The sequence below is a fragment of the Electrophorus electricus genome, chromosome 18, assembly GCF_041902795.1.
Source record: "Electrophorus electricus isolate QZ-2024a chromosome 18, ASM4190279v1, whole genome shotgun sequence".
In the NCBI taxonomy this organism is placed as follows: domain Eukaryota; kingdom Metazoa; phylum Chordata; class Actinopteri; order Gymnotiformes; family Gymnotidae; genus Electrophorus; species Electrophorus electricus.
Window position 1 is genome coordinate 15,827,501 of NC_137514.1, and position 17,526 is coordinate 15,845,026.

Below are 17,526 nucleotides of genomic sequence, written 5' to 3' on the forward strand. Positions count from 1 at the left end.
TGACACACCAGGGTAATACAGTAGCAGGCAGCTTTGTATTGATTCGGACATAAACCCAGACCTTATTAGCAAGGTTACTGTTCATAAAACACCCTGCAGCAGGACTGCCAATCTCAGCCCAAACTCAATATAAACTGATTCAAGACCAGCAGTCCAGCATTGAGCCAGTTTATAGACGTAGTGCTTAGGAGATATTTCTGACTGTAAGACATCTGGTACAACAGCCTCAAATGTGTGTGTGTGTGGGGGGGGGGGGGGGTATGGAGACTGGGGGATTCCCTCTTCCTAGTACTGATGACTCACATCATGACTCCTCGTTCCCAATCCCACTCCCTGGCCGGGATTAGAAGGCCTTCTCATTGACGACTCATTTGAATTTGAAGTTACAGCCCTTGAATTACAGGCAGCCACTACGGCCAAATGACTTTCCCTGCACTAACACCTACAGGAGCGCTGGTAATGAAGTGGTGAGTCAGGTGAGTGGGCCATAACACCATGCTCACACTGTGCCATTAGAAGATGAGAACCTCTGACCTTCTAAATGCAGCTCGAAGAAGGTGATCCTTGAGATCATTGTTTGTAGCTTTGTTGGCAGGGCTCCATACTGTATGAATAGATAGGTATATAAATATATTTTTAAAAAGATATAAATAGATGGGCTTGTAGAGTTAATAAATTTTGAATGATATCAGTTGTGGTTGGAGGAAGGATGATGTGGAATGGAGAGAGGCACTTTCATAAAACTGCTGTTGGGAGCGACACGCCTATTACACGTCTATTAATACTGACCGATAGCTACTACATACACATGCAGGAACTTGATAAACAAAACCAATACCTGCAACATTCAAAAACCCCTAACTGCTCTGAGCCCACTTGCCTGAGATGACCCCAATTTCAGCACAAGCACCATAGCCTTTGTAAATGTGCTCCTCTAGAGGAGACGGTCAAACGGTTGATCGTTCCAAAAAGGAAGGGGTGCCTCCATGGTGGATGAGGTAAGAGAAAAAACAGGAAGTAAGTCATCGAGGAAGCCCATGGCCTTTTACAGATCAACACATTTTCTTAAGAGGAAGGGAGAACTCGACAAGTGCGACCTTGAGCTAAAAGGAACTCTTCCACACCCACTCAGGAGACCACCGCTGACTTGCTATGAGAGGATTTAGTGGTTCGTTTGGCAGAAAATAAGTATGATACTGTATAACAAGCTCTTGCTGCTTGTCAGTGCTTGAAATATTCAGTCAGTGATTATGTGGCAAGTAGTAGGACAGTGAGAAAACTCATTATTTTACAGCTACTAAAACTGTAGCAAGATTTAGACCTAAATGTGAAAATAGTCAGTGAGTCCCAGGGGACACTGAGCTTTTCTGGATGAACAGTGCACTTCTTGATATTGTGGATCATGTACAAATGTCAGAAATGAACTTTTTTAACCAGCTAAGAAGTTTTCCTCATTAGGTTTTAGTGGGATCTCCCTGAATGAGTGCATTTCCTCCTAAGCGAAACACCCCAACCCAACCCCACCAATACATGACCCCCAAGCACACAGGGACCCTCTGAAGCATCCAGGGTCTCACCCTGAGGAAGTCCGTCCCACACCTCCAGCCAGTCGTACTTGCAGTCGCTCTCGGCCATCAGCAAGGGGTCGTTCTCCAGGTCGAAGGTCTTGAAGATGAGGGTGACCTCCGTCTGGGGAGGGGTGAAGATGATGTACGAGCAGTCCAGGTTGTGCGGGTACTTGTCAGGGAAGTCGGGCGATTCGATCACGCCCGTCAAGGCGGTGAAGTTCCGGAAGCAGTGTTCCGACCCTGGAATGCAATGGAAGGAGAGGGATGAATGAAATTCCGCTGCTGGTAACGCCACAAAAACTGTAGAAAACATAAAACTCCAAGTAAATGAAACAAGAATAAATTAGTTTCAGCAGTGCATTTATCATCATCTTGGTATGCAAAAAAAAAAAAAAATATATATATATATATATATATATATATATATGTTTCTAATCGATTCAGCAGCATGTGTGAATATTTGAAAACACTACAACATACTGTTGCCAAAAAAAAGCCCTGCTCACAACGCTTCATAAACATTTCGTAAGTCTCCTGGAAAACATCTGGGGCGTTGATTTCTGCACAGTGCAGGATTCTTTGCATCTGGCCGGTTGTTTTTGGGACAGCTCAGCATTCTCTGCATGTGTTTCCCAGGTGTCCCGGGGGGGAGGGGAGGGGTGGATACAGGAGGACTAAACTTGGCAGAGAGAGGGAGAACAACAGAATGTAACAAGCGAGAAATGGAGACGGTGCTGGGGGAGGGAGAGAGAGAGAGAGAGAGAGAGAGAGAGAGAGAGAGAGAGAGGAAAGTAGAGTTAGAAATGAAGGGCCAAGAAAACAAAGGATCAAGGGGGAGAGATGCGCCACGCAGCAAGCACAAGCCCGAGTGGGCATCCACTGGGGCCCTGCCGCTCATCTGATATGCAGATTTATGCGTGGCAGGTAGCGCACCTTGATCTCAGGCAGAGATGCGGCTCGTGCGAGTTTCCCATACTGCCCTGCTCCCTCTCAGAGATGAGGCAGACGTGCTGAGTCATTGTGGAAATGCACATCAATGAACAGTGCCCACCACAAGGCTCAGTCCTCTCTCTCTTTCTCTCTCTCTTTCTGCCTTTCTCTCGTTCACTTTTCATTCTTTTTCACTCATTCCTTCTTTCACATATGGTGCCGTGCCCAAGGATATTATTTTCCATGACAGCACAGAACAGCTCATGGGATGTCCACCCACTCAAAAAGTGATCATACATTAGCACATAGCATGTTTACCAAAGCCATGCCATCATTGGCTCAAGAAAGAGAGTAGAGGTTAGGGGTTAAGAGGTTAGGGGTTAAGAGGTTGATGCAGAGAAGAGCTGAAGAAGCCTGGTGAGCCCAAATCTTGTGTAACATTTCTGAAGCGTGTTATTCCTCATTTCCTCTTTTCTGAATTTTTGTTCAGACACTTGGCCATTTATGAACAGGATCAAGACACCTAGAGAGCAAGGGATCGTGGGTAATTCTGGATACCATCCACATACAGTCTCTGTATTCTTGCAAAGGCAACCAAAGCTAACGGGCTCCTGGAGTGTTTACAAGCTAAATGTAAAACACAAGGACAGTATATGTCCTTCGACGAATGCTTCTACTACAGACCACGGCATCTGTGCTGGCACTCAAACACACACTCACAAATCTGTGCATGCGCAAGAACGCAAGTGCCACTGTCGGATTAATGTCCAAAAAGGATTCTAGCATGGTACTCAGTGTAAACCCATACGATCTCTGTCCCACCCACACACACACACACACACACACACACACACACACACACATATATATATATATATATATATATATATAAATGTAAAGCTATGTGATGGTTCTAGCATTGTTGTCTTTGAAATTTTTTTTTTGCAAATGATTTTCCTGCTTTCATTCTGCTGCCACAAATGCTGATATTAAGAGCACTCCATAATCGTGTGTGGAGGCAGGTAGCAGAAGCAAGCACTCTGTGGTACAGTCAGTGCTAGGGGAATGAGAACCCTCCAGCAGCTAAACATCAGCAGTGAAATCCACACAGTGCTGTGCTGTGTGTACGTGTGTGTGTGTGTACGTGTGTGTGTGTGTGTGTGTGTGTGTGTGTTTGTGTGTGGGTGTATGTGAGACTACTGCTGGGCTTTTTCCTTTTTTAATACTGAATCAGAAAGCACTAGACTGTATTCCAGATACGTGTGTGTGTGTGTGTGCTAGATTGTATTTCCCTGAAGATGTGTATGTGTGTGCTAGACTGTATTCCCCTGAAGATGTATATATATATATATATATATATATATATATATGTGTGTGTGTGTGTGTGTGTGTGTGTGTGTGTGTGTGTGTGTGTGTGTGTGTGTGTGTGTGTGTGTGTGTGATGTAGACAGTCCTGTTGAAGACTTCTTCAACTACCTTGTTTCCCTCTTCCTCTCCCAGTTTGACATCACACATCCTACACACACACACACACACAGCATGCATAACACACACATAGACACACACACAAGCGCATAAGCACATACACACACACAAACACACACACATGCTCTTCAGGCCACACCCTCCACCCCGCCCACACATAAGCTCATTACCATGACCGTCCCACCTGGGCTGGGCATGGGAGCAGCGTTAGTTGCTGAGCAAAAACCTGGCATGTGGCCTTAGGTGGGAATATCCTGCTTTGCATGAAAGTCCAGTGAGCAGCATCTAGCCTGGTGGTCTGTCTGCCTTATTCTGCACTTTCAGATCACTTTACCTCAAACAACCTCTAAGAACTATAACTCCAGAAACTCTGCAAAGAACCTTCGAAGCCCAGAGGAGAGGCACAAAGATAATTCTAATCATAATCAATTATATAGAACTTTCTTTTGTTCAGCCACGGGTGGAATGATGTGTTTCACCCTGTCGATCACTCGAGATTAAACGTATGAGGCATGACACAAAGACACATTCTCAAATTTAAGGCCTGTAGCAGAAGTGTTTTTGGAGTGCGGTGTCCCCTCTTACGAGGTTAAGTGGAACTGGGAAATTCACAACTTAACCTCTGTCCTGTGAGTGCGCCGGCGACTGGGAACCGGTTGCTTCCAGTGCAGTTCCCAGTACAGGTGCCTGAACCAAAAGGGAATGTGAAGTGCACCGCATGGTTGAACATCTCTGGTGCACATTCCCATGTCATTATAACTGGCGCTGGTGGGCAATGTGTCGACAGTGGACGCTATCTACCAGCAGCTGAGAGTTAAGGGCTCTTTCCACAGCTATAGTCCCTTCCAGCGTAGAGACAGCGATGGACAGGTAGTTAAATCACTGGGTCTTAATGGCCATTGGTTTCTGGTTGAGTGGAGAGGAAGACAGAGAGAGTGAGAGACTTGAGGCTGTTGTTAATGTGGCAGTAAATTCCACTGAGTGACCAGGATGACCTCCAGACTGCTCCACCGCAGGTGAAGACAGGGGAAGAGTGTCGTGTCCACCATTGGGCCCAAAGGCCCCATAGCCTACAGCTACAGCGTCATGGTCACATGACTGAATCGGTGGGGGTGGGGGCGGGGGTGGGGTGGGGTGGCGTGTTGGTGTGCGTGACTTGAACTGGGGCAGAAAAACAGGGTACATGGAAGGGGTCAGGACTGTCCTCTGGGTGGTGTGTGATGAGACTAAGAGAGATGGAGGAGGGGTTCAGTTAATTCCCCAGTGGAAAGCAGAAGGGTTCAAAGAGGATGGCTGTATAATGGGGGTCAGAGATAAACAAGATTAGTCCGGCTAGTGGGTTATGGGTTAAATCCTTTAATGCTTTTAATTATCAGCTCCCCCACTGTAAACACATAGGAGTCAAGCTTTGAGGACTTAATACGAGGACTGGAGTTTTTATAAGGGGCAGGGGGGGTTAAATAAATTTCTCTCTGCAACATTTTTTAAACAGCTCTGTACCTGGGAGGTTGAGAATTAATGTGTGCTTCCTTTGGCCAGTTCCAACCTGCTCCTCATGCAGTGCCATAAAAGGAAAAATTTGAATTTGCTTGAAGGAGACAAGAAACTGTCCAGATAGGTAGGTAGGTAGGTGTGTGTGTGTATGTGTGTGTGTGTGTGGGGGGGGGGGGGGTCCTAACAGACACCCACATTCCACTTGCATCACACTAGATCAGCAACAAAGAGGACTATATGTGAGCCCACCTCCTCTCCTCCACCATTATCACTATCATTGGCCAGTTGTATTACTTTGGATTCCAGCTGTGGTTTTGCTGGGAATCACATTCAGTGAGAAACCTTCTTAGCCAACTCTACTGATCAGAACCAGATGTGAACTGCTTACTGTTGTCTGGAGGGACCAAGCCATCTTGGTGGAGCAGCTATACTATATCATGTTATGTTATGTTTGCCTGTTTGCAAAATATTTGTAAATAAAATCATGTATGATCATTATAATTTTAGATTTAAAAAATTAGATAAGTTTATAATTTTAGTATGGTAGTTACTTGACACATTTTATATAGGTATTATATGTGGCATTCTTATAAGGTATTTACAGATGTTTCTTACAATAGGGGTCTTTCTGGCTGTGAGTAAATAACCCAAATCTTGCTACAGAGTTCTACAATACTAACAGTTAATCTTCATACTTACAGTTAAACTACTTATTCTACTGTGCTCAGAGTGTCTCCCAACCGCTCTTATAGTTTACACTAGAGATCCAGCAGCCAAAAACCGAGGAGAGTCAACCAGCCGCAAACAGTCGGCTCTTTGCTGCTACCTTACATAACACCCTGCCCCAGCTGTCCAATGAGAATGAAATGAAAGGAACAGACGGGATTGGTCACTCCCTTAGGGGGGTCAGAAAGCGTCTGGGCTGGTCCGGCCGGGCCACAGAGTGGCGTGTCGACTTCCTGCCGGCCTGTGGGAACCAGGGAGGATTCGATGCTATGTACCCGCTTCCTGCAGGCCAGTGGGGACCGGTGAGGATTCGATGTGATGTACCCACTTCCAGACAAGTGCAGCAGTGATGGTCCATCTCTTCAGAGGAGTGTTTAGAAAGATGCTTTAGAAAGATATCTTGGGCAAAGACACCTCCCCTCATAAACAGATGCAATTTTGCGGACGCGCTCAGCGGCTCAATCTGTGGCAAGATCAAAACAAAACTCTCTCTATGTGGAGGGTGTAGTGGTTTCTCTCCACCCACCCACCCCCCCCCCCACACACACACACACAACCCATCTCTTCTGCATGTCTGCATGGCACCCTCCTGTGTTTTTGCCTATAAACTGTGGCTTTGGTTGAAGTGCTTGTCCTAGAACCTGCGTGAACACCCACAGTAGCACCGGGTAGTAAGGGTCTCCTCCAGCTGCACGCAACATATGCCGCACACACAAACACATGCCACACACGTGGCTTGCCTTCACACCAGGCTGTCGTGCTTTGTCAGTGTACAAAACTAGTCATGTGTCATATTACGTGACTGAGCTGACCGAGCTCTGGAAACAGACAAGCATGGGTGGAGGTGACACCCATCGGGGAAGGCCAGGGCAATAGTATCACCCCTTTTCCAAGGAATCACTCCAAGTCATTCACGGATTTTTGGTCTGTATGCTCATATTATGATGTAACGGCAGTGACAATGTCATCATTACATATATCAGATACTTTTGAGTTCATTTTCTGGAAACACTTATTTTTTTTGGGCAGGAATAAACTTACTACTTAGTCTGCACTCAGAAGACCTAAACCACAGTAAAACACATAAAAAGAAAAAAAAAAAGAAAGTGACTAGTTAATGCTAGGAACGGGTCTGCTAAGCAATTTTAGTTGAACTAAATGTCCTCCTGTAGACTGCCATTCGGCCGGTGACTGAACACAGTCCAGGGCCACTTCTCAGGCTTGCTGCTCCTGCAGTCTACCAGCAGGGCAGCCCTGCCCTCCACGGCCATCCAACCCTGACCGTCATCTTCTCTCCTCACCAGCCCGCTCATCCCCCAAGGACAGGAGATCAGAGGCCAGTTAGGCAGGCATTCCTGGCATGTTTGCTGAGGGATAAAGAGAGTCAAGCGTTTAGCCGCCGCCCAACCCCAACCCTGCCTCTTCGGCCCACAACGCCCCCCCACCCAACCACCCCCCAACACCCCTTCCCCAAACTCAGTGTACTTTCTTCACCATTTCCCTTGATGTTTAATTGGTCTGGGAGCATTTTAGTAATTTCAAGGAGGTGCTTTGGCCTGTGCCACTGTAGCCAGGAGACCCCACGACCTTCCGGAAGCAGGAGGAAAAGGTTGTGTGGGGTTGACACAGTTACAAGGTTTTTTCATTTTTCCTATCTTTTTTTTTCAATGCCGATGCCAGCCCTGAAATCGCAGGAAAGAACCACCTGAGCTATTTGTAGCCTTCAAAAAATCCTTGTGCAGCCAAAGCCTGTGTTTGACACACTGATACTCAGGTTGATACTCGGCTAAGAAGAACGTCTGATCATGGGGTGGGGGAGGATGAACAATGACAACATGTTACGTTTTGCCTCTTAGATTCAACTCCTCAAGCTATATTTTGTATCTAAAATATGCAGTTTCTAGTATAAAAAAAATGTTACTAAAAAAAAGAAAACAACTAAAATGCATCTGAATTTTAATCTGCCTTGTTGTTTTGCAGCCCCTCTTAATGTCTTGGGTCTGGAATTAGGTGATACTGAGATGCGCATATTGAGATGTGAGTCGTCTGTCGAATGAGTGGGTGGGCGTCCTACAGGTCTTGACCAATAGCCACTCCGACGAAAGGGCTCGGCACTGGCTTTGGGCCCCACTCCTACACAGAGAAGCAGGTGGGAGTTCTCTCACCTGTCTTGTGGATCTCATAGCGCAGTGAGAAGCCTGCCCCCTGGTGAGCGTAGTCAGACACAAACTTGATGTGGAGAACAGGGCCTGAGGAGATGATAGCAGGAGGAGCGATGTTGCTGCAGTGCTTGCCCAGCAGGTCGGCCGAGTCCGAGTCACCGTCTCGGACCTCGATGAAGTCGTACCTGGGAGGGGAAGGAGAGCAGAGGCAGTTGGATTACCTTAGGGCCACTGAGATTTGGTTCGGCAGGGTGCGTGGCGGCAGACTGGTAGCAGAGCCAGTAGAACAGCACTACACTTCCTTCAGAGTGTGGCTAGTCACACTGTGAACTACGTAAATAAAACCAGCAATAAACCCAACCAGGAACTGGTCCAGTCGAACACTACCAAAACAGGTTAAAAGGAAATGCAGATGACATTTGAGGAAAACCAAACATTTTGGTTACAAAGGACGTCCAGAGCCAATGGTTGTGTGACATGCTTACAGGAACAACAGGGCAATGAAGGAGCAGACCCTGAAGTCATATTAAATGGGCAGCAAATGAACTTTTAGCTGAAGGGAATTTGAGAGATGCTTGTTTGAAACTGACCCAGGGTCCCCTCTGACCCACAGTAACCTGTTGCTTTCCTACAGCAAGCACACATTCTTGGTTGTCACTTCAGAAGCAGAAGACAAAACCCAGCTGTCTCAGCAAAATAATCTCATTCCATCCACATCTCATGCTGTACCAAAATATCCACACGGGGTGTCTCAATGGCCCTCTACGCTACAGAAGCATGAATGAAGCACTACATGCCGCTATTACTTGTAAATCAAAACTGAAATGAGGCCAAAATCCAGAACTATTCCTGTTTCCCAGCTATTAACCTCAATATTAGCTTCATGGTTCAAAAGCCAACCAGACCAACTAACATCCCAAATCGTGGTCAGACATTCAATTTACGTGCATTTACTGTAGGCCCATTTAGCCAGTGATTATCCAGTACTTCCCAGGAACAGCTATCATTTCCCACCCTCAGCTCCAATGGGAGGATTTCTCCCACTCATTTGCTAAGGATGATAAGTAGATGAAGTCACTTCTAGCCTTCGTTGTTTTTATGCCGTTGGCTGTTGACTGCTAAACGATTAGAGCAGCTTGTTTATTTATAGGAGCCGCAAAGTTCTGCTGGTTGGGCGAATCTTTCCGCTGTGAAGACACAGACTGAAGCTTTAAGCCTTCGAGCTGCAGCAGTGACATGCTGTATCTACTTCTGACCACAGTTCTCTATGCAACACTGAACAGAGCGTTTGTCTGGGCTTGAAATTTGGATCTGCCCGTGGAGAGTGCATAAGTCTTTGCTGACGTTTTGCCCTGAGGCACAGCTCATTGGGCCTGTGGCCAGCCTTCAGACCAGGCCCATGGGGACAAAGTCATGACAAAGTGCATTTTTGAACCCCCCCCCACCCCAAACCTCCCACCCTGCAGTACACTCTTCTTCTGCCTGGCTGAATGATTCCTGACTCCACGTCTGCCCCGGAATGTCTGTCTGTGTGTGTGTGTGTGTGTGTGTGTGTGTGTGTGTGTGTGTGTGTGTGTGTGTGTGTGTAAACCTGACACTACATAAGGCCCCTGAGTTTGACATGGAGGCACAGGTGTGGCAGAGGTTTGGCACTCCTTGGTTCCTCCTCCAATCCCTGCACCACCACCAGCTGACTGCACTCTAAGGGGCTTCAGGTACACCAGTGAGTGCAAATTTAGACCTGAAACTAATCAACACTCAAGAGGTTCAGCCTCCAATCAGCCTAGATAGGATACTGACATATAAAGCATATATATAAGTTTTGAAATGGAAGTGTTTGGATGAGATGTGGAAATTTCATGTGTGTGTTGTGCTGCCATTTACAGGAAGAGATGCCTGTAAATTAGCTTTTCATTGTTTCTGGGCACTTCAGACTAACTAACTATAAATTAAAGTATATAATTATTTATAGTAACTGCGGTGTATTGTAAAACATATTCCAAATTGTAGTGAAGTACAATTGTTGTAACTTCACTAAAATTATGACTCTCTCTCTCTCTCTCTCTCTCTCTCTCTCTCTCTCACTACATATATATATATATATATATATATATAGAATATATATGAATATGAAAGAAGAGAAAGCACTCCATTTTGCTGCAGCACACTCAAACTCACACACATGCCAAAGATAAAGGGCTGTAAACTGTGTGTGAGTGTAATTAGGTTGTAATTGATTTTGCTGAGGCTTTCAGCTGTCGTGGATTAGCACAGATGAGCGAGTGAGTCAGACACGGATATTGACCCTCTCGGTACCACTCCTGTGGGACAGAAGCCACTTCCACGGTGGGGAAATATGCCGGACACCTGCCCCCCAACACGGTGGTCACGTCACCGTGCGTCCACTGTCATGTGCGTCCACTGTTTCACGCTTAACTGGTTTGCTTTGTAAAGGCTTTGCACTGCTCACTGGGATTAACAATGTACAATGTATTGTTTACAACAACGCAATGTGTAATGTCTGTGTATGTGCAATATAATAGGGGGTTGGTGAGTTGAAATGATTCCTCCCTAGACAGAGAGAAATGAGTGCGTGTGTGTGTGTGTGTGTGTGTGTGTGTGTGTGTGTGTGTGTGTGTAGGAGTGTCTCATGTCTCATGTTCAGACATGTGTCAGTCTGCCTCCCTTCCTCCCTGCTCGTTTCTCTCTCTATCTCTTCCTCTCCATCTCCCTTTCCTCTCTTCCTGCCTTTTCCCGTCGCTCAACTCTCACTGGCTTCCTAATTCCCTGTCAACAGCTAATTGGCTTTCACACCTTCTGTGTTGTTCAGGCATATTTTTCAGCCCAACCTGCTCCCTTGAGCCGGACGCTGTCTGCGCCCCCCCCCCCAAGACGAGCTCTTCCTGAGGGAGGGAAAGAGACAGACACAGCGGGAACGCTTCCCTGAGCTTATTCTCTTGCTTCTGTGGTGTTAGTGGGACTGTGCACATAGTTATATACCAAGAGAAATGCAAAAGAGAGAGATGTCGCTCCCACCCCTCACCCAGGAACGTGGTGGGTAATGCCTATCTGTCCCCATTAGACTTTCAACCTCCTCACACTTGGCTTCTCCACAGAAGACCTCAGACTGGTATGTCTGTTTCCTTTTTCAAGCCAGCTGTCTGGTAAATAAGTACAGATGACTACTGTAATATTTAGTCAGGAATTGCCCAAAGGCAGAATCTAGACAAGGGCAGGCTGACTGAAATCTCACTTAAGATCAAATTTGCATTAAATTGAAATTACCCCCCCCCCCCCCCACACACACACACACACTGTCCACTTTTCCCCTCAAACACTACATAGATTCATCATCTTATTGAACAATTTGTCCATTACAACCTCTGATGTTTCTACACAAGAATCGCCAGTGTGGTTTAGCCGGTCCCTGATCCTCTCACGCCACTCCAGATGATCCGATGTCCGCTCGTTCTCATGCGCCTGTGCTCCTGGCCGAGTGGCTTTGGGATGTGTTCCAAGTGCTCTCTCTTGCTGGCCAAGCCGCTGAAATTGAAATTAAGTAAAGCTAAGAGAAAGCCGCAAGGCAGTCCCCTGAGGTGAGGCGAAGCGGTTAGGGCTAATACACTATAAGTGCCTCTGAAATATTAAGGAGGTGCAGGGGAGCACTCCTCGGAGAAGGGAGGAGCTGCCGTCTTCAGCTGAGCCGGGAAGAGGAGAGCTTCTCCGCACTGGCAGGATGAGCGAGGCAGACAGTGGTGGCGAAACCAGGGGGAAACGGAAAAAAATTATTTTCTTCACTTTGTTTCCATGTCTGCAGGTGTGTGCGTGGTTGGGGTGAAGTTGATTTTTTTCTGTGCTAGCTTAAATCGATTATTCATTCAATATCAGGTTCATGATATAGTTCCCATTCTCTAAAAAAGAATCAATCACATGACATTTCAATGGCGCAGTAAAGCCGTCAATGACACTGTAATGCCCCAGTAAAAATGCCACTGACCTATTTCACAAAGATTATTCACTTTTCAAAGTAATGCCTTAACATGCTAAGCCCAATGGCTAATAATGGCTAAATTATATATATATATATATATATATATATATATAGAGAGAGAGAGAGAGAGAGAGAGAGAGAGAGAGAGAGAGAGAGAGAGAGAGAGAGAAAATTGTAGTAAAGTTCAAAAGGTTATATATATATATATATATATATATATATATATATATATATATATATATATATATATATATATATATATATATATATAGAGAGAGAGAGAGAGAGAGAGAGAGAGAGAGAGAGAGAGACAATATAGGCTAACAGATACATTTGGGATATATATAGAATACATTTGATGCAAGTACACCATTAGAGTCAAAAAAAAAATCCACTTAGCTAATAAGGAATTTAAATCTAGATATGGATCTTGAAGTGGATTAGTGGATAATCCTTGAAGTGGATTAATATGTGGATCCATATATACTTTACTATGTCTGTGTCCAAACAAATAAAGTTCAAAGAAATAGGGTTTTCCACATACACACAGTGTTTAGTTTCAAAGGCTGCTTTAGGAGTTTACAGTAGTGCTGAGTACAGCACTAGGTGTGAGCACTCTTCTGAATACCAGAATATCAGAACGTGACTTTTCTAGCCTCTAGTTAAGAGATCCGTGATCTCGTCAGTCATGTCCTCATGCTGTGCTCCGTCAGGGCGGGGCTCACATATCGATCCCGCCCCCACGAACACGTTCACCCTGTACTGTCTCAGAGATTTCGTGCACTCTGCCGCTAATGAGGCTGTGGGAAAGGCCCCGGCCAAGAACCGAGCCCATCGCCCGGCGCCTGTCATGCATCATGCGTCGCCCGTTGCCCGTTACCTGTTACCTGTCGCGTTTAACTGTGTCCATGTACACGCTTCCACGTCCGCCTCTCACTAAATGTGCTTTCGTATGTTTAGCTTGTATCACGAGCATCAGTGAGCAGGAGCAGCACTTAAATAAAAGAATGAAATAACACCTATGTGCTTTGCTTACACCCCACCCCCCTGTCAGCCTGTGATATTCATGCAAGTCGTGTAGAAATAAAATAAGGTGAGCAGGAGAAAGAGCGATCGAGAGAGAGAGAGAGAGAGGGAGGAGAGAGAGACTGTTTAAGGTGTCAGTAAAGGCTTTGTCTTGTGTAGATCAGTGTGGGGGTGTGAAGAGAATACACTCGCAATGCTTTAATCCCCTGCTGGGAGAAATAAATACCTCAAACACATCCATCAGGGAAAGAGAGAGAGGGAGAGATGGAGAGATGGAGAGAAGAGAGAGCGCGAGAGGGAAAGGAAGGGGGAGGGAAAAGGAGAGAGAAGCAAAATGGAGAGAGAGGGAGAGGGAGAAAAAGGGAAAGAATGAGAAAGAGAGAGAACGTGAGAGACAGAGAGAGGGAGAGCGAAAGTGAACGAAGCTAGAGAGCAAAAAGGATGAAGAGGCTGTTAAGACATGAATAAAGACTGAATATTGCAGTGAGAAAATAAGGATGCGAAAGACAGAAACACAAACAAAGAACAAAAGGGAGACAGCGCAGCACCTATAGCCATAGTAGGCCTCAGTTATCCATCTCTTTCCCTCTGGCAGAGGAGAAGGAGGGGGACGACATTAAAGATATAGCCCGAGATTTCATCTACTTTTTTTATTGCATTTATTTCACATCAATCCGCTTACAGTCCCTGAGGTAAGAGCCATTTGGCAGGCGGCTGGAATCTTCCGGCCTGAAATTCACAGCTGAAGTGGCTCCTCAGAGAGCGACGACACTACCGAGCTCTTGGAAAAGTGATTGCTACCAGAGCTTTACGCGCCTTAACTATATGAGTTCCAGAAAAGTAATTGTGCGTGTGTGTGTGAGTGTGTGTTGGTGTGTTTGTTGGTGTGTGTGTGGGGAGGAGGGGGGGTGTTATCCAGGCACAGTGGTGAGCCCCAGTGTGGCCTGAGCACTGGGAGTGAGAAGATCCCAGTAAGAGAGCAGCCCCTCAGGGTGACTTGGAGCCATGCCATTGTACAGGGCGAATGCAAATGGAATTTTGTGTTTGTGTGTGTGTGTGTGTGCGTGTGTGTGTGTGTAGTTGGCCAGAGCCTTTCAATCACGCCTGCTCTGGTGCGCTGACGATGAGTCATTGTAGAGCACATGCAGAAAAACAGATACGGCGTGAGGCGCGATGGGGAGGAGAGGGGAGGTCGAGGAGGACAGGATTGGAGGAGAGGGGAGGAGGAGGACGATGGGTTTGGCGGGGGTTTTTGGGTGGCACTCCCTTTTCTTTCAATCATTCATTTGCTTTTGGTCTTTCATTTGTCGCTCCTCTGTAATTGTTCACTTATTTCTAAGCCACACGAAATCACGAATGGCAGCAAATATCTCCACAGTGTAACTGGGTGAAACAAGTCCTTCAGGGCTGGTGGGTGTGTGTGTGTGTGTGTGTGTGTGTGTGTGTGTGTGTGTGTGTGTGTGTGTGTGTGTGTGAGTGAGTGCATATATATGTGTGTGTGCGTGCATGAATGACAGAGAGAGAGGGAGACATGGTGTGTTTCTGTGGATTGGTTTACACACACTGTGTGTGGTCCACCTCACCACTAAACAGCTCAATTGCAGACCTAACACTAATGAATCAGTCACCAACCACAACAAGCAATGTCGATCAGCCATGCCCAGGGCTTCCTGGTTATGCTTTGGTTCTTCTAAGTAAACATGATATTTCCATAAATCATTTCTACCCTCTAACCTCTGCATTTCTGTATGTGACCTTTCAAACACCTGCTTTACTGTAATGACTTAGTGTGCAACTGCTAAGGTAAATGAGCAGTTGCCTCCGGATAAGTATAATGCGCTGAATTTAATACGCCACTAGAGCGCAATCACAAGAATACGCAGCTGTAATCATTGTTCCCGGTTGTTACGCACGCTTGTCCAAGTCAAGTGCATGCAAGTGTGCACAAGAATCGGACCGGCGGCCTGGAATTTGCATGCCGTGTTCTAGAACAGATGTTGCGGGAAGATAACAGTAGCATTGCCTTTATAGTAAAGCGCACGAGCAGCGCGCAAGTGAGCGCTTGCTGGCCACAGTGCTTCCTCCTATTGATCTGCTGGAGCTTGTGCTCCCGCTGCAGCCCGGATCAGCACCTCGGGCGCTCTACCCCCGCCAAATCCTATGCTGACCTAGAAACCTCCATATTCCGCCAATCCAGGGAGACGGGGACTGTGGATAACCCGCGCCAGGGCAGGCTGCTTGTTTGGCTCCATTCGTGAAGCTTCAGATCTGAAACCCGCCACCCCCTCCCCGTGGCCCACCCTCGCCGCGGCGATGGGGGGGGTCCCGAAGCGAGGCGATGCAAGAGGCACGGGCTTCATGTTCCACCCCCCCAACCGCAAATCAGAGAAGAGGGAGCGAGGGGAAAGATGGAGGCACTTGGCCTGGGTTTCGGGCATCTTTTGGTTTCTCTCACGCCATCCTTCATTCTGGCTTTGGGCTGGAGATAACAGATAACCCCCCTGTCCACCCACCCCACCAGAAACACACAGAAATGTCCAGAATCATGACTGCAGCCAAATCCCTATCGGTTCCTTTCTGTAAACTAAATCAGTGGTTTCCGTGTGGGCTCTGGTCAAATGCAGGGGCAGCGTCTTTTAATGTCTTTTTTTAATTTTACTGTTAGAAGGTTCCGGATGCCATTGAGAGAGTCACCCAACCCCCAACACTAACATGCACGCCGGCCCTCGGGGGGCGAGGAGCTGTGGGTAGGATTTAAAATTTGTTCCGAAGGAAAACCCACTAACAGACAATATAAAGCATCAAAAAGGGAGAGTAAATGAGGCTAGGGATTAGCTTCGTTCAGAGTAATGACCAATTAATCTAAAGTCTTGCAAGGTTTGACTGGAATTTCAACTGTCATGTAGCCAGGCCGGCTGCATCAGAATGCACCGAGTCCATCATTAAAAAGAAAAAAGAACTGAAATCATGAGTCAAAAGACAAAGAATTCATTGTTCAAAATGATGCCTGCATCAACAATCAGCACAGTCCTCTTTAACACATTTGAAACAATCGCGCCCAGACACGTACCACACATTCAGTTCCATTCAGTCACCATTTCAGCATCATAAGCAAAATCCTTAAAATATTTTAATTAATTTTAAACAGATGGGGGTTACGGGAGGATTTGGAGGTGGGCATGGGGTGGAGGTGGGGGTGGGGTTGAAGTGGGTTAGAGTCCAGGACCATAAAACCTTCAACACAGCCTCCTCTCCAGCTGCACCTTATTCTTCCATAAGTCCTTTAGCTTTGGTCTGAACCCATAACCCTCCTTGGTGTGAGCGTCCCTCCAGACCTGGTTACGGATCCTCCCGGACGAGCCCCTCATGCAGTCGCCTGCCGCCTACCTGCAGTTGAGCCTTTCCAGCTCAAAGTGGGGGTTGAAGTTGAGCACAATGCGCTGGGTAGGCTCGGGGGCCGTGATCACCCACTCGCAGTTCTGGTGCGGCGGGTACTCCAACGGGTAGCCAGGGGACGTGATGTAACCCGCGTCGCTGGCGTCCAGGTGTCCCCCGCACTTCTCCCCTGGGTGGTGGAGAAAGGGGGATAGAGAGAGAGTGAGCGAGAGAGAGAGAGAGAGAGAGAGAGAGAGAGAGAAAGGGAGGGCGAGATCATTCAAATTATTGTCAATTTCATGTTCTTGGGCCAAAACAAATCAAGAACATAAACTATTACATCAAATGTACCTCGGGGAGAGCAACAAATAGATAATAGATAAGCTTATCACACAAAATCACACAAAACAGCTATTAGAGATGATTAAACGTTAGCCAACAGATAGTGTAAGCAATGGCCATAACATAATTACAACCTAGTAATTGAAACCAGTAACAAAACTCTACCATTCAAATATAAAAGCTACAAAAATAACCCCAAACCCCCAGAACTATCATTCTAGGCATTCCTGCAATCTAATTATTGAAGCCTGCAAGCATTTAGCCATTCTCCGATCATATCTCTCCCCCTCCCAGGAACAATAGCCTGCCCATAGCGTGCCTTCAGAGCTAAGACGGGAAGTGACACACAGACTCTGTGTCTGGGGGTTCAAGGGTCACCCCCAAAGCTGTAATGAGATCCAGCATAACAAAGCTTCTTTTCTAGCGC

At 46.5% G+C, this 17,526-nt stretch overlaps 1 protein-coding gene across 2 annotated transcripts in view; it reads right to left on the reverse strand.

Moving 5' to 3' along the window:
- nrp2a (neuropilin 2a) overlaps window positions 1-17,526 on the reverse strand; it is a 58,193-nt gene that overhangs the window by 34,830 nt on the left and 5,837 nt on the right. For both annotated transcript variants that reach the window (XM_035534693.2, XM_035534694.2), the window contains exons 2-4: window positions 16,770-16,947; window positions 8,369-8,550; window positions 1,578-1,808 (exon numbers count right to left, since the gene is read on the reverse strand). In XM_035534693.2, coding sequence (XP_035390586.1) covers window positions 1,578-1,808; window positions 8,369-8,550; window positions 16,770-16,947 — 591 coding nt within the window. The remainder of the gene's footprint in view (window positions 1-1,577; window positions 1,809-8,368; window positions 8,551-16,769; window positions 16,948-17,526) is intronic.